Source organism: Tachysurus vachellii, chromosome 16 (assembly GCF_030014155.1).
Source record: "Tachysurus vachellii isolate PV-2020 chromosome 16, HZAU_Pvac_v1, whole genome shotgun sequence".
Lineage (NCBI taxonomy): Eukaryota > Metazoa > Chordata > Actinopteri > Siluriformes > Bagridae > Tachysurus > Tachysurus vachellii.
In genome coordinates, this window is record NC_083475.1 from 5,739,953 (window position 1) to 5,767,516 (window position 27,564).

General features: G+C 37.4%; 1 protein-coding gene across 1 annotated transcript; it reads left to right on the top strand.

The window, feature by feature from the left end:
• Positions 1–503: 503 nt before the first annotated feature.
• LOC132858826 (NACHT, LRR and PYD domains-containing protein 12-like) lies at positions 504–15,923 on the top strand. The gene is made up of 13 exons (XM_060889330.1): positions 504–608; positions 2,033–2,137; positions 2,527–2,643; positions 3,809–3,859; positions 4,097–5,878; positions 9,469–9,663; positions 10,277–10,450; positions 11,257–11,430; positions 12,039–12,212; positions 12,504–12,677; positions 13,869–14,042; positions 14,375–14,548; positions 15,034–15,923. Exons 2-13 carry the CDS (start codon positions 2,085–2,087, stop codon positions 15,038–15,040), a joined length of 3,249 nt encoding a protein of 1,082 aa, XP_060745313.1. The 5' UTR covers positions 504–608; positions 2,033–2,084; the 3' UTR covers positions 15,041–15,923.
• Positions 15,924–27,564: the final 11,641 nt, after the last annotated feature.

The following is a 27,564-nucleotide window of genomic DNA, read 5'->3' on the forward strand; positions in this document are numbered from 1 at the left end:
TTTTGCATCAAACACCATGCTTTCGCATTTATTCACAGAAAAATCCAGTCTCATGACGACTATATAACTTTAACATTGCCCTGAGACTTAAAATCATGAGTGGTGTTATTTGGTAACTACCTGGTGTTATAGGTGTTTTCATGTATATATGCAAAATTGTTAGAAGATTGTTTAATTATGTTATAGTAACTTATTTAATAGTAACTGGTAACTATAATTAAGTATTATCTGCTAAATATAACCCCAGTGCTATAGGTGTTTGTTTATGACTGAAATTCTAAAGCGTTCAATTAATCTATGCAAAATCATTTCATTTTGTAATCTGAGTGCTTCTTTAATTTCATAAAATGAAAAAAAAAAAGATTAAAAAAGTAAGCCCTGTTACAAATATTATTTGTAATGGCTCAGCTCCACCTGTAAATAAACTGGTGTGCCCTCAGCACCTGAATTCATAGTTCTCTGGTGCCACCCCCATCTGTAAAGAATCAAAAGTGAAAGTATTTCTCCCTCAGCATTGACTCTATTTTGTGAAGCGGTGTGAAAAATTAAGCATATTTAAGGCAGAAACTGTGATATTAATATCACACAACAAGGACTGTTGACTAAAGGTGAGATATTTTGTTATTATAAATGACTTTATATAAGAGAAATCTGGATATATTGTATATAAAACTGTAAAATTAGCTGTAAGAAATCTTAGTCTTGTGAGGTACAGGTACAGCCTTACCTGTAAAACAGGTTCACTGTAAATGTCTATAGACTGTAAACAAGTGTTTTATGGAGTGAAATCAGTCAGCAGAACTGGAATGCTGTAATTCTTGGGGAAGGCAAGAGAAAACTTTATGACAATGACTTTATGGATGAGAAAATGTTATAACAGAACTCAATCTTGGCCAATAACAACAAACTTGTGAACTCATGAATGTGGGATTTTGTTCATTAGATATATTTTATGGTGAAGTATTGTGTCAGACACAGGAGCAGCCCCTTGATGCTTTTACAGTTTTAAGTTGTTTTTGCTGCTTTTGATTGCTATAAAATCATATAGACTTTCAGTGTTTAGTTTAGTTTAATGATTTGTTACCAGAGCAGCAGTAGCTTAAGTGTTTAATGCTCTGGCTTGTTGATTGGAAGATTGTGGTCTTTATTTATTAACAATCCCAAATCTTTGTGTTAGTCATTATTATAAATGAGTTCATAGAAGAGAAATGTGGATATATTCTACATAAATTCGTGTAAAATTGGCTGTAAGAAATCTGCATAAATGTAGGGGACAGGTGTACAAACAAACCTACCTGTACAGGTACAGCTTTACCTGTAATACAGGTTTTATCGGGTATTTACTACAAGTGCCTTAAATTAAACATTTAGGATGTTTGATGTATATAGTTTTCTTAGTGTGGAACAAATAATATGTTTTTAAAATATATTTTATGCTCAGAAGGAGAACTCTAGGTGTGTCTATAATACTATGGTGCATTGTGGGAAGTGGAGTCTGGTATGGTTGTGTTTGTAGGCAGGATTAGAACATTGTGAAGAAAAAATACACAGATTAAGGATAGATTAATGAATGCATTATAGTTTAATGAACCCTCAGAATGAATCGATGAAGGACAGATAACAAGATATCCAATCTGCTCTTAATGTTTAAAACGTTTCCCAATTCAAAGAATCGACTCATTCCTGAACAACACATCACCTGTAATGCTTTGACTCCATTTTGTGGCTCTGAGGAAAACATCTTTAAGACATACAGTAAACGGTGATATTAATGTCACACAAAAAAGCAGTGTTGACTAAATGTGATGTGTCGTGTGAGGTACAAGTACAACCTTACCTGTTAAACACTTGACACATTCCTCTTCTCATATTCTCAGATATATAGTTTTATCAGTATGCAACAAATTCAATGTGTATTTAAAACATCTTTTGTCACATTTCTCTCAGATGTCTCATATTTTTCTTACTGTCTATGTGTGCATGTCTGTGTGTGTGCATGTGTGTGCACGTGTGAAACGTGCACACTCTACAGGACTCTACAGGACTCAGCTGTGTGTTTGTGCATACTTTACTAACATTCAAAGATGGAGAATCCGGATCAGGACACCGATAATGAGTCCCCACCCGCAAAAATACGGTAGCCTACCATGCCTAATCAATGATTATTCACACCTTGATTATTTACTGAGTACAGAAATAAAGAAGTAATTTACCCAAAGTGTTTACTATTCATTTCAATTCTGTTAATTGTATGTAAAATCTAATCTTTATCACAATTATGAAGTTATAAACAAATGTATATAAAAGAGGGAAGTGGTAACTCAGTGGTTAAGGTGTTGGATTACTGATCAGAAGGTTGTGATTTCCAATCCCCGGGCCACCCCAGGGCCCCTGAGCATGGCCCTTAACCCTCAATTGCTCAGCTGTATAAATGAGATAAATGTAAGTCTCTGGATAAGGGTAATGTAAGTGTAAATCATTAAGGACCTTATAATCTCAATATTTTTGTTTATTAATGTTTTGCAGTAAACTCCAGGGCAAGAGATCAGAATCACCAGCACCTAGCTTTATGTCCATGAAGAGTCATGAGTCTATAAAGCATCCCTTGGATTTTAAAGATGGAGTGTCATCAACTAAACACATGTAATATCTCTTCACTTTTAATATCCGATGGCAAATTAAATACTAAATCTATGAAGCCAATATTAAATGTCTATATATTTTAGTTTAAGTATTTTTCTTTTTTAAAGTATATTTTGTGGGAAATGGTAAAAGTTGCTTGTGGAATCATTAAAATAAACGCCCCTTGGTTTAGCATGTTGTTTTATAATATATATATTTTCATATATGTTTCATGTACACCAAACAATAAAATGCTTCACAAAATTTACACCAGTGTTTAATTAGTACCCCGCTGTGTGATGACTGTTAGACAAGAGCATAGATGTTAAAAACGTTCATTTTAAATTTTAATGTCCCTTTAAAAGCAAAAATGTAGGGATAATACACAGTAAAATTGTTGGTACCCTAAATGTTCACTGAAATAACTTAAAACCTACAAAAGTAATAATAAAAAAACCTTTGCTGAAAATTGACTAATGAAAATTTTTTGAATAATGGCTCAAAAAAAAACATTAAAAAAACTAATGCAACTTGCCTGGACAAAAATGATGGTACCCTTAACTTAATATTTTGTTGCACAACCATTTGAAACAATCAGTACAATCAAGTGATTTCTGTAACTCCTCATGAGCAAACTGTTCCAGCTGACTCAGGTTTGAAGGGTACTGTACCTTCTTTAGTTATTTCCATGGATGTTCAGTAAGATTTAGATCAGGGCTCATAATAGGCCACTTCAGAATAGTCCACTGTTTTGTTCTTAGCCATTCTTGGGTGTTTTGTGGATTGTCACTTCTTTCTTTGATGGAATTGTACCAACAATTTTGTCCATGTCTGTAGAATACTTTAACTTCATACAGAATTATATGTAGTGTTAAAATACAGCACTGATTAAAAAATGACAAATTGTCCTATACTATACTGACTATAGTTGGGAATTTATAGTTGTTAACTTTTCTTACAATATTTCTTAAAAGATTATATCTGTATTTGTATCAGTTTATAACACATTATCTGTTCATTTAAAGTCATGTATTGAATAACATCCCAAATGACCATACAGGGAAAATTAAATAACTAGAATCTAGAATTAAAATCATTTTTGCTCCAGTTTCATAATGTTCTGTCACAATGTATTTAGTACTGTGCAAAATTAAGATTAATGTATAATTACAAATTTTATTCACAGTGTTCTACAGGAGGAAGGAGACATAAAAGAAAAGAGAATCACAGATACAGAGTAAGAACAAAACTAACATGATTGTAACACTGACATGCAGAAATTATATTATGTTGTTATTACAAAACCTGCTGGTATAAAATAGAGAGTGATTTGATTGTAGAAAACATACACTAGAATAAGACAAACACATTGTGAGAACAATATAAAAAAACTTTGTAACCAATCAGAAAAATCTTCAATGTAATAAGAGGACCACGTGTCTTACCACTTTTTTCTACTCTCACCATATCACAGGCATGGCCCAGAATCTGTGGCTGTAGATAAATTCCAGAAAAACTTAAAATTAAATCTGATGAAGAAGTTTCAGTGTTTGCATGGAGTGATGTTAAGCCCTGGGAACCAAACACTCCTGAGTGAGATCTACACAGAGCTCTACATCACAGAGGGAGACAGTGGAGAAGTTAATAATGAACATGAGGTGAGACAGATTGAGGCAGCATCGAGGAGAACAACAACAGAGGAAACACCAATCAAATGCAATGACATCTTTAAGCCTTTATCTGAACAAGATGAATCCATCAGAACTGTGCTGACAAAGGGAGTCTCTGGCATCGGAAAAACAGTCTCTGTGCAGAAGTTCATTCTGGACTGGGCTGAAGGGGAAGCAAATCAGGACATTCCCTTCATATTTCCACTTCCTTTCAGAGAGCTGAACTTGATGAAGGACCAGAAACTGAGTCTGATGGAGCTCCTTCATGTCATTTTTAAGGAAACAAAAGGAACAGAAAGGTTCAGTGTGGAAAAGGTTCTGTTCATTTTTGACGGATTGGACGAGTGTCGTTTTCCTCTAGATTTCCAGAACACAGTGAGAGTGTGTGATGTAACTGAATCAGCATCAGTGCAGGTGCTGCTGATAAACCTGATCAGAGGGAATCTGCTTCCCTCTGCTCTCATCTGGATCACCTCCCGACCAGCAGCAGCTGATCAAATCCCCTCTGAGTGTGTGGATCGTGTCACAGAGGTACAAGGGTTTAATGACCCACAGAAGGAGGAGTACTTCAGGAAGAGGATCAGTGATCAGAGCCTGGCCAATAACATTATCACACACCTGAAGTCATTAAGAAGCCTCTACATCATGTGCCACATCCCTGTCTTCTGCTGGATTTCAGCCACTGTTCTAAAGAGAATGTTGGGTGAAGCAGACAGTGGAGAGATCCCCAAAACTCTGACTCAAATGTACACACACTTCCTCATTATTCAGACAAACATAAGTGAAAAATACTCAAATAATCAGGAGAGTGATGAAGAAATGCTTCTTAGACTGGGACAACTGGCTTTTCAGCAGCTGATGAAAGGGAACCTGATCTTCTATGAGGAAGACCTGAGAGAGTGTGGCATTGATGTGAGAGAAGCAGCAGTGTACTCAGGTGTGTGTACACAGATCTTCAGAGAAGAGTTTGGGCTTCACCAGAGTAAAGTGTACTGCTTTGTACATCTGAGCGTTCAGGAGCACCTCGCAGCTCTGTATGTGCACCTGACATTCATGATGAAAAAGAGGAATGTTCTTATACAAAATCAGGTCTCTGAACAAGAGATAAAAGAAAATACAATCTCAAATTTACACAAGAGTGCTGTAGATCAGGCTTTAGAAAGTCAGACTGGACAACTTGACCTTTTCCTTCGCTTTCTTCTGGGTCTCTCATTGGAGTCCAATCAGAAACTTGTACAAACCTTGATAACACAGAGAGGCTGTAGATCCCAGAGCATAAAACGTACAGTTCAGTATATCAAGAAGAAGATAAGTGAAGATCTTCCTACAGAGAAATCCATCAATCTGTTCCACTGTCTAAATGAACTGGGTGATAATTCTCTAGTGGAGGAAATCCAACGCTACCTGAAATCTGGAAAACAAAGTGAACTCTCTTCTTCACAGTGGTCTGCTCTGGTGTTTGTGTTACTGACATCAGCACAGGAGCTGGAAGAGTTTGACCTGAGTAAATATACAAGTACAGATAAGATAACAGAAGCTGTTCTTCTGAAATTGATGTCTGTGATTGCAGCATCCAGAAAAGCAACGTAAGTAAAGCTGAATATAACTATTTCGCTCTTACAGTTTTAGAAAGGAAGAAGGTAAAACTCTCTGACAAGTTTGTTCTTTGGTATGTTTTGACCTAAATGTGATACAGGGTCGATACATACAGTATCTCACAGAAGTGAGTACACGTCTCACATTTTTTGTAAATATTTTATTATATAATTTTATGTGACAACACTGAAGAAATGACACTTTGCCACAATGTAAAGTAGTGAGTGTACAGCTTGTATAACAGTGTAAATTTGCTGTCCCCTCAAAATAACTCAACACACAGCCATTAATGTCTAAACCGCTGGCCACAAAAGTGAGTACACCCCTAAGTGAAAATGTCTAAATTGGCCCCAAAGTGTCAATATTTTGTGTGGCCACCATTATTTTCCAACACTGCCTTAACCCTCTTGGGAATGGAGTTCACCAGAGCATCACAGGTTGTCATCCTCCACCTTCTGTTTGAGGATGCCCCACAGATCCTCAATAGGGTTTAGGTCTGGAGACATGCTTTGCCAGTCCATCACTTTTACCCTCAGCTTCTTAAGCAAGGCAGTCATCTTCTTGGAGGTGTGTTTGTGGTTGTTATCATGTTGGAATTCTGCCCTGTGGCCCAGTCTCCAAAGATAGAGGATCATGCTCTGCATCAGTATGTCTCAGTACATTTTAGCATTCATGGTAAACTGTATGTCAATAAACTGTAGCTCCCCAGTGCTGGCAACACTCATGCAGTTCCAAACCATGACACTTCCTTTGTAACTTGTCTTTGTACTCCTCACCTGGTTGCTGCCACACACGCTTGACACCATCTGAACTAAATAAATTTAACTTGGTCTCATCAGACCACAGGACATGATTCCAGTATTCCATGTCCTTAGTTTGCTTCTCTTCAGCAAACTGTTTGCGGGCTTTCTTGTGCATCATCTTTAGAAGAGGCTTCCTTTTAGGACGACAGTCATGCAGACCAATTTGATGCAGTGTGCGGTGTATGGTCTGAGCACTGACATGCCGACCCCCCACCCCTTCAACCTGCAGTAATACTGGCAGCATTCATATGTCTATTTCCCAAACACAACCTCTGGATATGACGCTGACCACATGCACTCAACTTCTTTGTTCAACCATGACAAGGCCTGTTCTGAGCGGAACCTGTCTTGTTAAACCGCTGTATGGTCTTGGCCACTGTGCTGCAGCTCAGTTTCAGGGTCTTGGTAATTTTCTTATATCCTACGCCATCTTTGTTCTAATTCTTTTTTTTTCAGATCCTGAGAGTTTCCTTTGCCATGAGGTGCCAGGTTGAACTTCCAGTGACCAGTATGAGAGAGTGAGAGCGATAACACCAAATTTAACACACCTGAGACCTTGTAACACTAATGAGTCACATAACACAGAGAAAATTGGGCCCAATTTGGACATTTTCACTTAGGGGTGTACTCACTTTTGTGGCCAGCGGTTTAGACATTAATTGCTGTGTATTGAATTATTTTGAGGTTACAACAAATTTACCAAAGTGTCATTTCTTCAGTGTTGTCACATGAAAAAATAAAATAAAACATTTACAAAAATGTGAGGGGTGTACTCACTTCTGTGAGATACTGTATATTAAATTAGGAATATAAAATGCATGAGCAAATGAATAAGACTGAAGGGTAGGAATTAAACATGTGGAAGTGTGTTATTCGTTTGAAGAGAAAAACTTTGAAGTTTTGAAGTATGAGCTAGTATCTTGAAATACTTAGTTTCTTAAATTTATAATTTGATACTTGATAGATAATAATACTGGCTTTATGTTGGATATTTGGTGCATATTCTCACCTATGATAGCATTTAGAACCACATTTATTGCAGTAACCTCATCTCCAAAAGGTTTTCTTTATTATACTTTTATAACAATTTTCTTGTTCTTATAACTTAATAGTTAATTAATTAATAGATAATAGTTTTTATTTGTCTTTCAAAGAAAACTGACTTTGAAAAGCTTTATAGTATTTTATATTAGTATTTTATTTTATTAGTATTATATATATATATATATATATATATATGCTAATATAAAATGCTTTATAGTATTTTATATATATATGCTAATAAAACAGTGACAATATCTAGCTTGATATATATTTTTTACTAAATATTTTGCTGTACTGTTGTATTCATTGTCGGTGACAGCACTGTATCTAGTTTCACACATGAACCTCAACAGCCTTGTGTGTTTCACAAGAAATTTGTGTTAGAAGAAAGTTTTTGAGAGCTGCATTGCTGAGTCTTTGTAACCATGACAACAATGACTGACATGCAAGCTCACACGTTTTAATTTTCAATACTAGAAAATCCCATATTTCACAGGACTGGCAACAACCGTACAGTTAGCTGTAATTAAAAATTTACTATATCCATTTTAATTACTTCAACAAGTGCAAGCAAAAAAATGTGGAAGTTTTGAGAAAATGGCACACTGGTAGGCATTGGCAAGAATAAATAGGTTTACAATTTATTTGTTGCTGCTGTGCAACAGGACCCAAGGCCTTGTGATGCATGAGAAAGGAAGGGCCCCGGTCATTTGTTACACTGAGTTTTTATACACATGACTCAAACACAGAGACTTAAGAAAGGAAAACATTGTCAGTCATCGGCTAGATTATCATGCCTGATCATCTGATCAGGATGACCTTACCAAGCTACGCTGTTTCTCCAGCTCGTCTCCAGCTTGTTCTGAGCCTCTATTATTTCACACAATCAATCTCTAGTAACAACAACTCTCACTCACAGAAGGTTCAAACTTCACAAACAACTTCTTAGTAAAATTTTCCATCACAATTGAAAGTACACAAATTGGATTAAAACTAATTCATGAACGTAACATTTGTTAATAGTGTTAGGTCTGTTTTGCGTCTTCTGCTTCTTTTTTGCATTTTTACACTCCAACTTCATTGTCATTTTGTGATCTTCCACATTAGTTACACTCATTACTTAACCTAGTTTCATAAATTGCAGTTTCTATTACTACAGGAGTCCTGTGGCTTTACATAAATCTTTAACCAAATGATAAAATAGTGTGTTTTTATTTTTTATTTTATCTATTTACACACATTTACATTTACATTTACAGCATTTGGCAGACGCCCTTATCCAGAGCGACGTACATAAGTGCTTAAATCTCTAACATTGAATACATTAATGCTGGCTCACTAAGTTACATACTTAAGATACCATGAGTTTAAAACATTTGTTCAAAGTTACAATGAAAAAGTGTCAAAGGTGTTTTTTTTTTTTGTTTTTTTTTTTTTTTTTAAAAATGCGAAAGATAAGGAAAGAAGTGCTAGTTGAAGTAGTGTCCCTTATGAGCCCGACGTGACCTCTTATACCAGAAATGTCCCTGGGGATGTTTATAACATAAGTATTGATGGTTACATTTGAGATGTTTGCAGAAATATCACTTTAAGCATATTGTTTTTATTAGTGCTTGTACTTTTCGCACTTGTGAAAATGAGACAGATTTTCTCATGAGACACCATAGACAGTTTGAAGACTTGTTTGATAACCTGCATTAGGATTAATCCATTATGTATTTTATTTTCTTTAGTATCAGGTGTGATACACTTGGAGTGAAAAGTTGGTCAGCTCTGACTTCAGCGCTCAACTCAGAAACCTCCAATCTGAGAGAACTGCATCTGACTGTGAAAACACTGGATCTGACTGGGAATAACCTAGGAGAATCAGGAGTGAAATGTCTCTCTGCTGGACTGGAGAATCCTCACTGTAAACTGGAGACACTGAGGTAAGAACATCTCTCTTCGTGTCACAATAACTCACTAAAGCAGCAGTTGTGTACATTGTTGTTTTGATATTCTGATATTTCCTGTAACAGTACAACATGCAAAACATATAGATTAGTCATAAAGTGATAATGATTTCTCTCAAAAGACCTGTAAATGTTATGCACACTATGTTTAGTGTCAATGCACAAGAATGTTAGATTTCAGAATGTTGGCATAAAGCCTATATTTTTGTCATGAATTTATTAATTGGGGAAAGCTGCTTGAAATGTGATTTTATTTTATTTAAACTAAATTCTATTTGGAATAATATCATAAGCACCAGTAAAACACAGCAGTACAGATGTCTAACTTTATTTTCTGTTGTGTGTGTGTGTATATGCACTACATAAATGGGCAATGGGCAAACCTCTTTTAACTACCAGGTCAATTTTTTTCTGTCATTTGACTGCTGACTTTTGAGTTTTCTTTTAAAACTTGTGTCCACCCTGTTTTACCCAGACTCACTCACTAATAAAAGTTTGACTAAAAGTAATGTTTTGTTAATTATACCTCGTGATTAGTCAAGAGGTGGAACGAAAAAAATATATCCTATGTCATTGTGTCTCCCTACAGGTTGTTTATGTGTGGTGTATCAGGTGAACACTGTGCTGCTCTGAATTCAGCTCTGACATCAAACCCCTCACACCTGAGAGACCTGGATTTGTCCCGGAATAAACTAGGGGACTCAGGAGTGAAGTGTCTCTCTGCTGTACTGGAGAATCCACAGTGTAAACTGGAGAAACTGTGGTAAGATCATCTCTCTGACAGTCAGTAAGACACTATCTCTATCAGTGAGATTGGCACGGTAGCTTTAGGTTTATCATTATGTCCTGAGTGGGAAGATTGTTTCTTTTCACGACACACTGATGATTTGTCTTTGGGTCAGATGTACAAACTACATGTTAGTTTGTACATCTGGTCTAATTAATACATCAAATTACATGTTTAAATGAAAGCTAAACTGGAATCAAAGCGGTTGAACAATTTTTAAAATTCTTCTTAAATCTTTAAGAACTGCTGTCAGTGAATGTTCAGTACATATTTGTGTAGCTGCTATTTACAGAGTTGCCAGATTTGTGTTACAGAAGCAGCTCAGTGAACAAATACATAACCATGCAGTATTCACAGAGATCTTTTCACTGATTACAGGATCAATAGGTGTGTGTATGAGAGCAGATCACAGTGCATGGTCACTATGTAGGTGAAAAAATATCTGAATTCTTCCACATTCAAAGAAATCTTTTTTTTTTTTTTTTTTTTTAATCCTTCCTCAAATACACTAAAAGCTCAGCTCATCTGCTTCTCTGTGTTCATATCATTTTTCTGTTGAAGTTTTATTTACAGTGTATCCTGAAGCCATAGAACCTGTTGAACCCAATTTGTCAGCTTTCAGGTTCTTCTTTTCAAACCTGTGACCACCTTGTTTTACCCAGGCAAACCTACTGTTTAAAATCTGGCAGTAATGTTTTGGTCAGTGTTAATAATACCTTGTGATGGGTCAAGAAATAGAAAAGATCTGTTGATAAAGAATGTGTCATTGTGTCTCTTTACAGGTTACGTGAGTGTGATATATCAGATGAAGGCTGTGCTGCTTTGACTTCAGCTCTGAGTTCAAATCCCTCACACCTGAGAGAACTGTATCTGCCTGAGAATAAACTCGGAGACTCCGGAGTGAAGTTTCTGTCTGCTGTTCTGAAGAATCCTCACTTTAAACTGAAGAAACTGGGGTAAGATCATCTGTCTGAGAGTCATGTGACCTGCACCTCAATAAGACACATTCTCTAATAGTGAGACCAAAGCATGTTTTAGGCTCAGGATTAATTTTCTGGAGGAAGACTTTTTCTGTTCAATGCATATTGATGAATTTCAAAGATTCTGATGTGACTGTAGTGGGGGTAGATCATAATGACTGTAACTTGGGTAGATTATTTGGCATTCTTTCCACCATTTTACTGAATCCACCTCACTACCCAGCTTATGTGTTTGTAGGTAGGTTGCTAGATGGACATGATCATACATGATATATGATCATGTGCAGTTTGTATACCTGTTGATATGTGCATATTTATTTTTGTCCTTGATTCTATTTTTTTATATTTGTTTGTTGAATTCATTGGACAATGTTTTAGTCACTTTCTCTTTCTCTGATTATAATTAATGGTCAGTCTGTTGTTGTCTGTTCAGCTTTAGCTGCTAAAAGTTTAATATCATTCACAACAGATATTACACTCAGTATGTTCAATTTTGTATTCATTTACAAACACATTATTTCATAAGTAACCCAAGATTTTAAAAATTAAAATGGTGATGAGCATATCATTGTGTCTCTCTTCAGGTTATGTGATTGTGGTATATCAGATGAAGGATGTTCTGCTCTAAAATCAGCAATTAGCTCAAACCCTTCACACCTGCAAGAACTGAATATATCCTTTAATAAAATCGGAGACTCAGGAGTGAAGTGTTTGTCTGCTGTTCTGGAGAATCCTCACTGTAAACTGCAGGCACTGTGGTAAGATCTTCTAATTGTAAGATCCTCATATAATGTCTTAATATAATATAATGTCGTATAATATAAAAACATAGAGATCTACCACTTTCTAAAGAGCCCTTTATAATGGCTATAATATATTATTTTGGAAATTGTGCACATGCATTATTAAAGGTCATGTGATCAGGGCTCTCTCTCTCTCTCTCTCTCTCTCTCTCTCTCTCTCTCTCTCTCTCTCTCTCTGATGCCCCTTGTAAAGAGGAAACAAGTAAACCAAGATTTTTTTGAGTGTGACATTGTGTCTTTTTATAGGATACGTAAGTGTGGTGTCTCAGTTGAAGGCTGTGCTGCTCTGACCTCAGCTCTGAAATCAAACCCTTCACACATAAGAGACCTGAAAATGTCTTTGAATAAACTAGGAGACTCAGGAGTGAAGTGTCTCTCTGCTATACTGGAGAATCCTCACTGTAAACTGCAGAAACTGTGGTAAGATCCACCTCAGTTTTGTCAAAGTATCTTTGAGTCAGATGTACATAATGTGAGAAGCTGTAGTGCAAAATGTAACTTGAGGTGACTGGAATGTCTCTGAAATTAATTAATGTAAAAAAAAAAAGTCCAAACTCCAGTCCATATTTAAACAAATCAATCAACGCTGACAAGTCAAAAGTTGATTAAAACTTCATTATACCGCTCCCAATAACACATTAATTTACACCTGGTTTTGAGAAAAAAAAAAGTGTAAAATGTATATACTGTGTGTGTATATATATATATATATATATATATATATATATATATATATATATATTATATATATATATATATATATATATATATATATATATATAATTTAAACCAAAAAGTTTTATTTTGTTCTCCTTCATCCACAAATCCAATAATCCTCTGGCTTGTCCACATGATCTTTAGCAAACTTCATGGGTAGTAATGTTCTTTCTGGAGAGTAGTGGCTTTCTGCTTGCAACTCTGTCTTGCACACCAAGGTTTTTTAGTGTTTACCTGATGGCAGACTCATGAATATTAACATAAGCCATAAGTAAACATAAGTAAAAGAGGTTTTTATTTACTTAGAAGTTACGCTGTAGTCCTTTCTGACCAAACTGGCACGTCTTGCTTTTTTTTTAGTGATCGTTGTAGGTTGACCACTACTAGGAAGGGTACCAGTGGCCTTAAATTTCCTCCATTTATACAGAATCTGGCTGACTATAGATTTGTGGAGTCCAAACTCTTTCAAGATGATTTGGTAACCTTTTTCATTCTAATGCGCAAAATGAATCTTTTTCTGATGTCCTCGGAAATCTCCTTTGTTTTTGCCATGACCCACTTCCTAAACCATGCACATCAGACTTTGATATATCTCTGTTCTTTAAATAAAAACAGACACTCCTTTAGTTTCACATACTTTTGCCTCTCACAGATACATAATATTGGAACACTTTGGTTCACTTTGTCTGCTTTTGGGACTTATGTGAAAGTTTGATGATGTTTTGGCTCATATATTTACAGTATGTAGAAATATAACAGTTTCAAAAGGGTTTACAAACTTTTAAGCATGTGTGTATGAATGTACATATACGGTGATGTTTTTCTAAAGTGATTTGAAGTCTTAAACCAAGATAAAAAGTAGTTGACAGAGTTCATCATTGTGTTTTTCTACAGGTTGTGGGATTGTGGTATATCAGATGAAGGCTGTGCTGCTCTGACTTCAGCTCTAAAATCAAACCCTTCACACCTAAGAAAACTTGATCTGTCCTATAATAATCTCGGAGACTCAGGAATGAAATGTCTTTCTTCTGTACTGGAGAATCCTCGGTGTAGTCTGGAGATACTGGGGTATTACTGTATTTTAAAACGTGTAAAACTTAAAAACACAGTCACAGATCTTGTAAATACCAAATTAAACCATTTACACGTTGAGATTAAAAAAGATACAGCAACCACTGAGCTAACAACCTTTCCAAAAACTAGAGACTGAACCTGTTTTAGGACTGAGTAGTCACAGTATGATCTTCTTAAATGATTGGTTCGCTTATAAAAGAGATTTTTTTATACATCCATAAAGCAGGGAAAAGATAGTAAAATATTTCTAAAGACATATTGTATGTTACTCAAGAAGACAAACTGTCTACAACCAGTGAAGAGTGTGTCCTTGTGTCTTTCTGCAGGTTGTGTAAGTGTGGTGTGTCAGATGAAGGCTGTGCTGCTCTGACTTCAGCTCTAAGATCAAACCCCTCACACTTGAAAGAATTGGATCTGTCTGATAATAAAATAAGATATTCAGTAAAGAAGCAGCTCTCTGCTCTTAAGGAAGACAAACATTACAAACTACAGACTCTGAAGTAAGTTTTTTTTTTTAATATAAAAAGACTAATAATTTAACTTTATCATCATTAGTTTATATATTTCATTTAGTTCTAATAAATGTCAAATTGCCAGGTTAGAAAATACAACAACTTTTAGAAATGTTATTTAATTTATTCGATTTAATCTAATTTTTTTTCTGAACGTTACCTTTTAATGCTGTTTTGTGTTCAGAGTGTTGATTTAAAATTCATGTCTGAAGTCAGGTAGTGAGACAAAGTCTACAGAATATGCCTGCATGATAATGATTATAAATGAACAACATGTCTTCTGTTACGCCTGTAAAATTTAACTCAGCTGTCCTGTTTCAACTCATGGATGTTTTCATTTTGTAACACAGACGTTGCTAAGACTGGAAAAAAATGTTGACTGGTTAACTATTAGACGGAAGATGACAATGTTTCTCTAGGAGCATCATGGTCATTTTTGTGCTTATTAATTCACATTTATCTTTTATATTCAGGTTGTAGTGAACATGTTTGTGTAATATGAACCGGAACTGTTTGAAGTCGAGTCGCCCGAGTCGTGTATCTGGTGAAGCCCAGAGGAAACAAGTCACATTTAACACTTCATCTTTTGGTTAATTAATCTTTTGGTGACTAGAAGTAACTGTTAAAAAGTTTTGTTGGTCTGAGTATATGATTAAACACAAATACAGTGCTGTATTATTTATGTTGTATAAAGTTAATATTGTTAAATATATTTCTCAGGAACTGTTGCAATATTATGTCCAAACACAATATATTTTTACAATAGATGTTTTTGAAGGGAAGATTGCTTTTGTTATTTAAATCACCCAAGATTGTTGGGTCAGCATCATCACCTATCCTTGGTGAGATCACACAACCCAGACTGGGTCAGTTCACACTGCACTCAGTACTGGAACACAGAAGTGATTCAAACTGTTATGTTTAACTCAGCAATTTTAGATGCACCTTTTTTGTTGAGAATTAACTGGGAATGAAGGAATATTAGCACAAAAATCTTTTTTTCTGTAATAATGATGTCATAAAAAATCCTTCTATTGGTCATTCACGTGGACAATTATTATTTAGGTTTAGTTCACTATTTATGATGGTGACATGGCTTTTGTGTAGTAGTATTACATAGGGGTTAGTCTTCATGTTAAAACCTGTTATGCCTGTCTTTTTACATGCTTTCTCCTTTAGGCATGTTGGCAGTGGAATCTTTTTTGTGTAAAATGCCTTGTATGCCCTAACCATGTATATAGTCATTTTTAATAGTAAGATTTTTTTATTTTCTCTCTCAAGGGCTCATTAGTTCAACTAAATAATGACTGTATTTGAACAAGAACCCCTGTTATGTATGTAATAAAAGTAGTCTTCAACATGATTGTTGTATTCAAATACAAACTCAAATACTTTCTCAAATAAACTTTGTCTAGGATATTCTTGTCTAGAGTCCCACAGCAACATTTAGCACAATAAAATAAAGGAATGTTTAAGAAAAGTAAGCCAAACTTGGTGTTTTATGGTAACGAAAAACAACACAAACAAACCAGTGCCCCAGGGTAATTTGTCATGCAGGTAAAAAAAAAAAAAAATTCCTTTCAACCCCATCACTTTCTGTTTCAAATGGCTACCTAAAGGAAATGTCAGAGTATATGCAAGTAATCCCGTTTACCATAGGAGGTATAAAGCCAATAAATACAAATTAGTTTGCGACTAAACCCTGACAGCATTATTCTTTCTTTATGGCTCCAACATATGTCCACTGTCATCTCTCCAAAAAGTGTTCATAATATCTTTAGGAAATATATTAAGTTCACTCTCTCTCTGTCTTCGAACTGCTTTTGTGGCAGTCAGCTTTGTGCTCTGGCCTTCATCAGTGAACATTCCTTTGGCAGAAATGAATTAGCATTAAGCTCTCGGTTGCACAATTCCACATGACTACAAACAGATGTAGAACAAGTTGTAGGATATTATTTACATTTATATTATTTAATTTCCAGTGTTATCCAAATGCTAAGACTACCTTCTACATGGAAAAGCATGAAGCTTATGCACAAAATCCACATCATCGTCTCTTCATTACTCAACCCCTCGCTTCTCCTACTTTGTCTTTCCTGACTCTGAGGACATTACTTTCATGTTACACAGCCAGGACTCCCTAACTCCTGCACAGTCACATTTATTAACCCTATCAACAGGATATTGAATGCACTGATTACAATCAGCTGTCAATCTTTCACAGAACAACCTCCAAGATTCCAACAAGTCTGGCTTCAAACCTGCACATTCCATAGAAACTGCTTTTTGGCTGTCATTCAAACTACATACTGCTAGATCAGATAAGCTGCCATCTGTCCTCATTCTCTTTGACCTTTTTGGTAGCGTTTGAGAGTCAACCGCAAGACTCTTTTTTTCACCCTAAGAGTCTTGGAATCACTGGAGCACAAGGTGTGCATCCTACTCGGTAAAATAGAGGGGATTAAAATTTGCTCCATGCAGACTCTCCACTGGTGTCCCACAGGGATTAGTGCTTGGTCCTTTTCTTTTCTCCCTCTATACTCAATTTATTAGTCAATTCATTTTATTTTGGGTATGTGACACAAAAATTTGAATTTGAACGATCTGTGTACTTTTTAGACAATCTGCTGATCTCTCCCTTCAGCCAGTGCTCAGAGCCTTGGGGCAACCTTGGATAATCATTTGTCCTTTTCTTTGCACACTGCAAATCTGCCATGCTTATGACAGTTTATCATTTACAACATGACAAATGTTTCCACACAGGTAACTCAGGTGCTTGATCAGGTGCTCTCTTTTGTCATTTTGAGATCGCCACTCTCTGCTTGTAGTTCTAACTCTGTGTGTAATTTGGCCTCTGGAAATGATCCAAAATCAAGCTGCATGTGTTTTCACTGGCTGAGTCACTGGCTGTTTTCAAACAAACACCTTCACCTTCCTGAAATACTTAAAATAATGCTTATTTTCTGTGTTTGTTTACCAAAAAGGTTTGTGATTTATTTTCTCCCAACAGAGATTTAGAATCATGGTAACTGGTTTAGATGCATTTAGATGCATTGATTTAAAAAGTTTCAAAGACTTTTTTATATCAGTCTAGGTGCTTCTACCAAATACTCTATATGTGTTTGTAATACAGTGTAAATGTATACAAGTCTGGAAAAATAGCTTGTTTCAAAATATTAATTTTCATAAAATGGGTCAAAAACTAGAATTATTGTTGTCTTTATTAGTCAGAGACAATACACAATTGACCTGAATTACTATCAGTATTACCTTTTCTTAGGCAAATCTTCTTTATTCAGAATCCACCCATTTCAACAAATCACCCATTTGTTTGACAAGCTTTGCAATCTGTTTTACATTTAAAATTATCCAGAAAATTCCCGGTAAAAATTGTAATGACTAGCTGTAATCCTACAACTAAATAGAATCATATAGGGCCTTTTTACACCTGGTCACTTCATGTGTTTTCTCTGATCTGATAGCTGTCTGATTTGTTAAAACTGTGCTATTTACATTAGGCCACATAAATGCGTCTTGGCGAATCGGATATCAACCCGATCTTTTTAGTCCCGTCCAAAATGCAAATATATTTTACCTCATTTCCGGGGTAATTGAAATGGAACACATTTTGGTGTATGCGGTTGCTACAAAAACAGCATTTATGGTTTGCTGCATTTTCGCTGGCGGCAGCAGTGCATTTTAAGACCAAATGAGACACCTGGGTGAAAGATCGGAGCCAGAACTGATGGGAAAACATATTTGTTTCTTTCGCGATGCATGACTCACGAGTCACCTGCGAGTGACGTACTGTTTGGGAAGAGTATAGCGCTGACGTATGTGGCTTGAACAACCACATGCATTTACACCTGTCCAGTTTCATCTGAAATGCGTCCCAGCCTACCTCCTGAAGTGGTTTGAACGATCAGATTTATATCCGTCTCAAAACTGCTTCGGAGGGCATTTACACCTGGTCTTTTTACGATCGGATAGTTATCCGATCACAGAAAACGCATGAGGTGACCAGGTGTAAAAACCCCCTCAGATGCCTTTTATAAATATTTGTGCTTTAACTCTACATTTGTGTAGCACTCCTATCCCACCCTTTATGATAAGAGCACTCTGGGTTCGTTAACTAGATCCAAAAACAACTTAGGCAAGTCACAAATCACAGTATATATTTAGGAATTTAAACAAAGAAAATTAGCAGTGTAACTAAGAGGGTAACATAATACTTAAATAGTCATTTAGTAAAGTGCATGACAGAAGACGAATAAAACAATAATTATTACTATATTATTTAACAAACAAGTTAACTAACCTTACTAATATCTTTCACTGAAACATGTTATGGTCATAACCAACTTAGTAAAACAAAGAGAAAAAAATGCTGCAGTCCTGGATGATGCTTGTGAGTGTTGTGGCGATAAGCTACTTTGCCCCTTCTTCTTTTTAATCGGCAAAAACCACAAAGAAAAAACTTAGACTCACAGTTCGCAGTCTCGAATCCAGGGTCAGAGAAAGTATAATCCACGTAGTTTACTCGGACATAGCCTTGGTGATCCACGAACACGAGCACGTTTTCCCTCACCGGGAACACCACCTATAATCCGTAGCGAACTTTCGATATTTGCTCCAAGAAACAAAGAAAAATAACTCCACGAAAATCACTATTTGTTTTAAAGTGTCTACGGAACACTGTATCCTGTCACCTTGACGGGAGTATAAAGCGAACAGAAACTATTTATAATGAGCGACACCTCTGCGTGTCTCTCCAGCACAAAAAAAAACAAAAACGGTCTGACTCTCTCTTTTTGTCGTCAATCCCCTCACGACAAAGACCCGCCCCCATCCAATTACACACATCAAAATTAACAGACCCGGCCCTGAACCAATGGGCTTAAGACATTCATTAACTATATTTGAGGATAGGGTGCAACTTACAGGACTATAACAATACATTCATCCATCAAAAACATATATATATATCACATACAAACAATGTTGTTTTCTAAAACATAATATCCAAGCAGGCTACATTTGAATATATTGTCTTCTGGTAAAGTAGGTTCCTGACTTTTGTGTACTATCTGCTTAAGTCACTTTGTTCTAGAGTAGTGTGATTTTGAATTTTGTTATTCTATACCATTGTTGAGTTTATAGTGTTGGTCTTTGTTGTTCTCTCAGCTGATTAATCAGGAGTAGTTTCAGTCTCCCTTAAGGTGTGAATTGTGGGCAGGGTTTACCCATTTAAATTGAATGTTCTCTTAGCGATTTGTAAGTATCTCTCTCTCACGTTGTAACATAAGTGTCTAATACTGTTTTGATATATTCTACCATACTTTAATTCTAACTCTTGGTTGACTGCAAATATGTAAACCCATCTCTGTACTTAATTTCTACTGTCGCAGACGGTCTCGTCCACAGAGCAGAGGTCACAATCCCAGTAACCTCATCTACCCTCCTCTGTTGTGTAAGTCTCAAACAGTGATGGTAGGTGGGCTCTGGAATTGCCAGTTTGCTGTAAAGAAAGCTGATTTTATCTCTGCTTTAACTTCCCATTACTCCTTTGATTTTCTTGCGCTAACAGAAACCTGGATATCCCCACAGAACACTGCTACACCAGCTGCTTTATCCTCTGCCTATGCTTTCTCTCACTCACCACGAGAAACAGGCAGGGGTGGTGGTACAGGTTTATTGTTGTCAAAGAAATGGCGCTTTACACCTCTCCTCTTGTCTCATTTAACCAAATCTCCTCTTTTGAATTCCATGCCATTTCAGTTACCTCTCCAATCAACCTTGTTATCATTGTTGTTTACCGCCCTCCTGGTCCCCTAGGAGACTTCCTGGAAGAAATGGACACACTGCTTAGTGCCTTCCCTTCCGAAAGCTCCCCTCTGACAGTGCTTGGTGACTTCAACCTCCCCTCTGACAAGCTTCAATCTTCTTCCCTCCTGACTCTTCTCGACTCATTCGCCCTGACACTCAACAGCTACATCCCCACACACAAAGGAGGCAATTTCCTGGACCTGGTTTTCACCCGTCCTTCTCCAGCTACCAACGTGACTGCTTCCCCACTACACATCTCTGATCATCACCTGGTATCCTTCACCATCAATTCAATTCAATTCAATTCAAGTTTATTTGTATAGTGCTTTTTACAATGGTCATTGTCACAAAGCAGCTTTACAGAACATAAACATAAAACAAAAGATAAACATAAGGAGAAGTATAAAGAATTAATATAATAAAAATTCAAGATATATACAGTTCACAGTGTGTATGTATGTATGTATGTGTGTATGTGTATTTGTCCCCAATGAGCAAGTCTGAGGGCTCAGGCAACAGTGGCAAGGAAAAACTCCCTTAGATTGGTAAAGGAAGAAACCTTGAGAGGAACCAGACTCAAGGGGAACCCATCCTCATATGGGTGACACTAGATGGTGTGGTTACAAATATACAAGTATCACAGAGTCCAACTGGAGCCGGTAGATCTGTAGATGTCTCAGGGTTCTCACAGAGTCAGCCTTGTCTCAGTGGAGGTCCAGAAATTTCAACGCACGGAAGACGATCTTAGCATGGGTGTCTCAGCATGGGTAGAAAAAGAGAAGAGAAGAGCAGTGCATAGGGATTAACATATCTGCTGTTCATAAGAATGTGCAAGTCTAGTGTGATAGTGCACAATATTTATGGGATGTATTATGTGTACGCCTGACTAAAGAGATGAGTTTTCAATCTACATTTAAACTGTGAAAGTGTGTCTGAACCCCGAACACTATCAGGAAGACTATTCCAAAGTTTGGGAGCTAAATAAGAGAACGCTCTTCCGCCTTTAGTAGACTTAGATATTCTGGGGACTTCCAGGAGTCCTGAGTTTTGTGATCTCAGAGAGCGTGAAGGATTGTAACGTGTTAGAAGACTAGTTAGATACATGGGAGCTAAACCATTAAGAGCCTTGTACGTAAGTAGCAGCAGTTTGTAATCAATTCTAAACTTAACAGGTAGCCAGTGTAGAGATGAAAAAATTGGGGTTATATGGTCATACTTTCTTGTCCTAGTGAGAACTCTGGCCGCTGCATTTTGGACTAACTGTAGCCTATTTATTAAAGATGCAGGACAACCACCTAGTAATGCATTACAATAGTCCAGTCTAGAGGTCATGAAAGCGTGAACTAGCTTCTCAGCATCAGATACAGACAGGATGTTTCTCAGCTTGGCAATATTTCTGAGGTGGAAGAAGGCTGTTTTTGTGGTTTGGGCGACGTGATTTTCAAAAGACAAGTTACTGTCTAATAAACACCAGGTCTTTCACTGTCGAGCTACTAGTAACAGTACATCCCTCTAATTGGAAATTAAGTTGTGAGAGTTTCTGTGTACTAGTTTTTGGGCCTATAAGTAGTGTTTCTGTCTTATCAGAGTTTAACAACAGAAAGTTACAGCTCATCCAGTCTTTTATCTCTCTAAGGCATTGAGTTAATTTCGACAATTTAGTTATTTCATCTGGTTTTGAGGAGATGTATAACTGTGTGTCGTCGGCATAGCAATGGAAGCTAATCCCATGTCTTCTAATAATGTTCCCTAATGGAAGCATGTATATCGAGAAGAGCAGAGGTCCTAGAACTGATCCTTGAGGGACCCCATAATTAACTGGTAATAAGCTGGAGGATTCACCATTTAATTCTACAAAATGGTATCGATCAGACAGGTAGGAGATAAACCAACTTAAAGCCTGTCCATGAATGCCTGTGTAATTTTGTAAGCGATCTAGGAAAATGTTGTGATCTATAGTGTCGAATGTAGCACTAAGGTCAAGTAGAACTAATATGGACATGCAGTCCCGGTCCGAAGCTAAGAACAAGTCGTTTGTAATTTTTACAAGTGCAGTTTCTTTGCTATGATGGGGCCTGAAACCTGTCTAAAACTCTTCAAATATATTGTTCTCCTGTAAGAAGGAGCTCAGTTGAACAGACAACCTTTTCTAGTATTTTAAACATAAACGGAAGGTGTGAAATCGGTCTGTAATTTGAAAGTCCATTAGGATCTAGATTAGGTTTCTTAATGAGTGGCCTAATAACTGCCAACTTGAAGGATTTAGGGACGTGACCTAAAGATAACGAGGAGTTAATAATATTAAGAAGAGGCTCACCGGCTTTATGTAACACTTCTTTCAGTAGTTTAGTTGGAATGGGGTCTAGTGAACAAGTTGTTGATTTAGCTGTAGTAATAAGTTTAACTAACTCTTCCTGACCTGTACTTGTAAAGCAATGTAGTTGTGTGTTTAGAACCTTAGGTGAGTCCGGGATGCTAGTTGCTCTTATGTGTTGAGCGTCACCTATTTTATTCCTGATACTTTCGATTTTATCAGTGATGAATCTCATAAAATCGTCACTACTGAACTGTGATGGAATTGTGTGTTCAGATTTTTGTTTTTTTGTTAGTCTAGCCACTGTGCTAAATAAAAACCTGGGATTTAGTAAAGTGCATGACAGAAGACGAATAAAACAATAATTATTACTAACAACAACTTACTAACTTGTTTTTACTAACAAACAAGTTAAATAACCTTACTAATATCTTTCACTGAAACATGTTATGGTCATGACCAACTTAGTAAAACAAAGAGAAAAAAATGCTGCAGGCCTGGATGATGCTTGTGAGCGTTGTGGCGATAAGCTACTTTGCCACTTCTTCTTTTTAATCGGCAAAAACCACAAAGAAAAAAACTTAGACTCACAGTTCACAGTCTCGAATCCAGGGTCAGAGAAAGTATAATCCACGTAGTTTACTCGGACATAGCCTTGGTGATCCACGAACACATGAGCACGTTTTCCTTCACCGGGAACACCACCTATAATCCTTAGCGAACTTTCGATATTTGCTCCAAGAATCAAAGAAAAATAACTCCACGAAAGTCACTATTTGTTTTAAATTGTCTACGGAACACTGTATCCTGTCACCTTGACGGGAGTATAAAGCGAACAGAAACTATTTACTGTATAATGAGCGACACCTCTGCGTGTCTCTCCAGCACAAAAAAAAACAAAAACGGTCTGACTCTCTCTTTTTGTCGTCAATCCCCTCACGACAAAGACCCGCCCCCATCCAATCACACATATCAAAATTAACAGACCCGGCCCTGAACCAATGGGCTTAAGACATTCATTAACTATATTTGAGGATAGGGTGCAACTTACAGGACTACAACAATACATTCATCCATCAAAAACATATATATATATCACATACAATGTTGTTTTCTAAAACATAATATCCAAGCAGGCTACATTTGAATATATTGTCTTCTAGTAAAGTAGGTTCCTGACTTTTGTGTACTATCTGCTTAAGTCACTTTATTCTAGAGTAGTGTGATTTTGAATTTTGTTATTCTATACCATTGTTGATTTTATAGTGTTGGTCTTTGTTGTTCTCTCAGCTGATTAATCAGGAGTAGTTTCAGTCTCCCTTAAGGTGTGAATTGTGGGCAGGGTTTACCCATTTAAACTGAAGGTTCTCGTAGCGATTTGTAAGTATCTCTCTCTCACATTGTAACATAAGTGTCTAATACTGTTTTGATATATTCTACCATACTTTAATTCTAACTCTTGGTTGACTGCAAATATGTAAACCCATCTCTGTACTTAATTTCTACTGTCGCAGACGGTCTCGTCCACAGAGCAGAGGTCACAATCCCAGTAACCTCATCTACCCTCCTCTGTTGTGTAAGTCTCAAACAGTGGTGGTAGGTGGGCTCTGGAATTGCCAGTCTGCTGTAAAGAAAGCTGATTTTATCTCTGCTTTAACTTCCCATTACTCCTTTGATTTTCTTGCACTAACAGAAACCTGGATATCCCCACAGAACACTGCTACACCAGCTGCTTTATCCTCTGCCTATGCTTTCTCTCACTCACCACGAGAAACAGGCGGGGGGGGGGTGGTGGTACAGGTTTATTGTTGTCAAAGAAATGGCGCTTTACACCTCTCCTCTTGTCTCATTTAACCAAATCTCCTCTTTTGAATTCCATGCCATTTCAGTTACCTCTCCAATCAACCTTGTTATCATTGTTGTTTACCGCCCTCCTGGTCCCCTAGGAGACTTCCTGGAAGAAATGGACACACTGCTTAGTGCCTTCCCTTCCGACAGCTCCCCTCTGACGGTGCTTGGTGACTTCAACCTCCCCTCTGACAAGCTTCAATCTTCTTCCCTCCTGACTCTTCTCGACTCATTCGCCCTGACACTCAACAGCTACATCCCCACACACAAAGGAGGCAATTTCCTGGACCTGGTTTTCACCCGTCCTTCTCCAGCTACAGATGTGACTGCTTCCCCACTACACGTCTCTGATCATCACCTGGTATCCTTCACCATCACTCTCCCTACCCTACCTAAAACTACCTCTCACCCCCTCACTCTTACCCGCTGCAACCTTCACTCTGTCTCCCCTTCTTCTGTAACTTCTGGCACCCTTTCGTCTCTTCCTGATCCTGAGTCTTTTTCCTCACTACCTTTGGACTCGGCCACAGATACTTTTCTCTCATCTCTTTCCTCTACTATGGACTTCCTCTGCCCTATGTTCACTAAGCCCAAGAAAACTTCCTGTTCTGCTCCTTGTCTTTCAGATGTGCTGTGTAACAATCGAAAAGACCTAAGATAATCAGAGAGAAAGTGGAAGAAATCACAACTTGATGCAGATCTTGATTTTTACCGAACACTCCTGGCCAAGTTCTCCTCAGATGTGACTTCTGCCAAGACTTCCTTCTACAAGGAAAAGCTTGAAGCTTCCTCACATGACCCTCCAAATTCCACAACATCATCTCTTCTCTGATCAACCCCCAGGCACCTCCTTCTTCATCCTTCCTGACTGCAGAAGACTTTACTTCTTTCTACCAGGAGAAGATTGAGGAAATCTGCCGGACCTTCACTTCAGCCCGGACTGCACTTACATCCCAGGGTATGGATTCCCCTACACATTCGTTGTCTCATTTCTCAACTTTAGCAGCTAAAGAAGCTAAGAAGGGATTTTACAACTCATCCAGTCTTGAAATCCTACCACCTGCCCATTGGATCCACTCCCTTCCACTATGCTCCAAACCATCTCGCAAGACCTGAGAAACTACATGCTGCTAGATCAGCCAAACTGTCATCCGTCCTTATCCTCCTTGACCTTTCAGCAGCGTTTGATACGGTCAACCAAAAAGACTCTGTTGTCCACCCTCAGGAGTCTTGGGATTTGCAGATTAGCTTGGGAATGGTTCGCTTCCTACCTGGAAGGACGCTCATATAAGGTAACATGGAGAGGAGTGACATCTGTTCCATGCAGACTCTCCACTGGTGTCCCACAGGGCTCAGTACATGGTCTTCTTCTTTTCTCCCTGTATACTCACTCTCTTTGTGAAGTTATTTCCTCACATGGGTTTTCTTACCACTGCTATGCTGATGATAAACTTATCTTCTCTTTCTCACCCTCAGATACCACAGCTTCTGATCGGATCTCAGCGTGTCTGGCAGAAATTTCATCATGGATGACTGCTCATCAGTTAAAGCTCAATCCCCTTCAGCCACAGCTCACAACCTTGGGGTAACCATGGACAATCAACTGTCCTTTTCCTCTCATGTTGCTAATGTGACTCGCTCATGTCGGTTTCTTCTTTACAACATTAGAAGGATTCAGCCATTTTTGTCCACACGGGCTGCTCAGGTACTTGTTCAGTCTCTTGTCATTTCTAGACTGGACTACTGCAATGTACTGCTGGCAGGTCTACCTATGAACACAATCCGTCCTCTGCAAATGATCCAAAATGCAGCTGCCCGGCTTGTTTTCAACCTGCCAAAGTTCTCGCATACCACCTTGCTGCTGCGATCCCTCCACTGGCTTCCGGTAGCTGCACGCATCAGATTCAAAACACTGATGCTGGCCTACAAAGCCAAAAATGGACCAGCACCCTCTTACCTCAAAGCCCTCATCACTCCTCGCACTGCACCCCGCACCCTCCGATCTACCAGCACAAACTTACCAGCAAGTTTACTATAAGACTCTTCTCTGTTCTGGCACCAAGGTGGTGGAAAGAACTTCCCCTAGAGGTCCGGACAGCTGAGTGACTGGCTATTTTCAAGCTTATTCAGGAAACACTTCAACTAGCACTTCACAACCTTTGACACTTTTTTGTTGTAACTTTGAACAAATGTTTTAAACTCATGGTATCTTAAGTATGTAACCTAGTGAGCCAGCATTAATGTAGTCAATGTTAGAGATTTAAGCACTTACGTATGTCGCTCTGGATAAGGGCATCTGCCAAATGCTGTAAATGTAAATAGTGATGTATGAGAATGGACAGAGAAGATGAAAACCCAACATTATGTCTTAAATCCTGGCTATGGTATGGTAACATATTGCAATAATAATTATCACAATCACCCTTACTGGTTTCTTGATTCTGTGCTTGCTACTATGTACATGTTTTTATATTCAATTCCAGTTGTATAAGCTGGCAGTGTATGTAGGGAAATATACGGTGAGAATATAAACATATCTCAGCCTGAGGTACAGAACGGTTCAAATGCTGAATGTTTGAACTTATACTCGAATAAATACTCAAAGAGTGAAGGCACTGGATGCTGAATGCATCATTGGAAAATTTGCCATCAACCACAACAACCATGGCATTGCCCTGAGACTTCAAATCATAAGTGGTGTTATTTGGTAACTACCTGGTGTTATAGGTGTTTTCATGTATATATGCAAAATTGTTAGAAGATTGTTTAATTATGTTATAGTAAATTCAATTTAATAGTAATTGGTAACTATTATTAAGTAGTATCTGGTAAATATAACCCCAGTGCTATACTGTAGGTGCTTTGTTATGACTGAAATTCTAAAGCGTTCAATTAATCTATGCAAAATCATTTCATTTTGTAATCTGAGTGCTTCTTTAATTTCATAAAATGAAAAAAAAAAAAAAGATTAAAAAAGTAAGCCCTGTTACAAATATTATTTGTAATGGCTCAGCTC

Excerpts from the sequence above, each read along its gene's own strand:
- LOC132858826 (XM_060889330.1), top strand. The coding sequence starts at position 2,085 with ATGGAGAATCCGGATCAGGACACCGATAATGAGTCCCCACCCGCAAAA. Across the intron at positions 3,860-4,096 it reads AAGAGAATCACAGATACAGA|GCATGGCCCAGAATCTGTGG; the intron begins GTAAGAACAAAA and ends ACCATATCACAG. Across the intron at positions 12,213-12,503 it reads TGTAAACTGCAGGCACTGTG|GATACGTAAGTGTGGTGTCT; the intron begins GTAAGATCTTCT and ends GTCTTTTTATAG.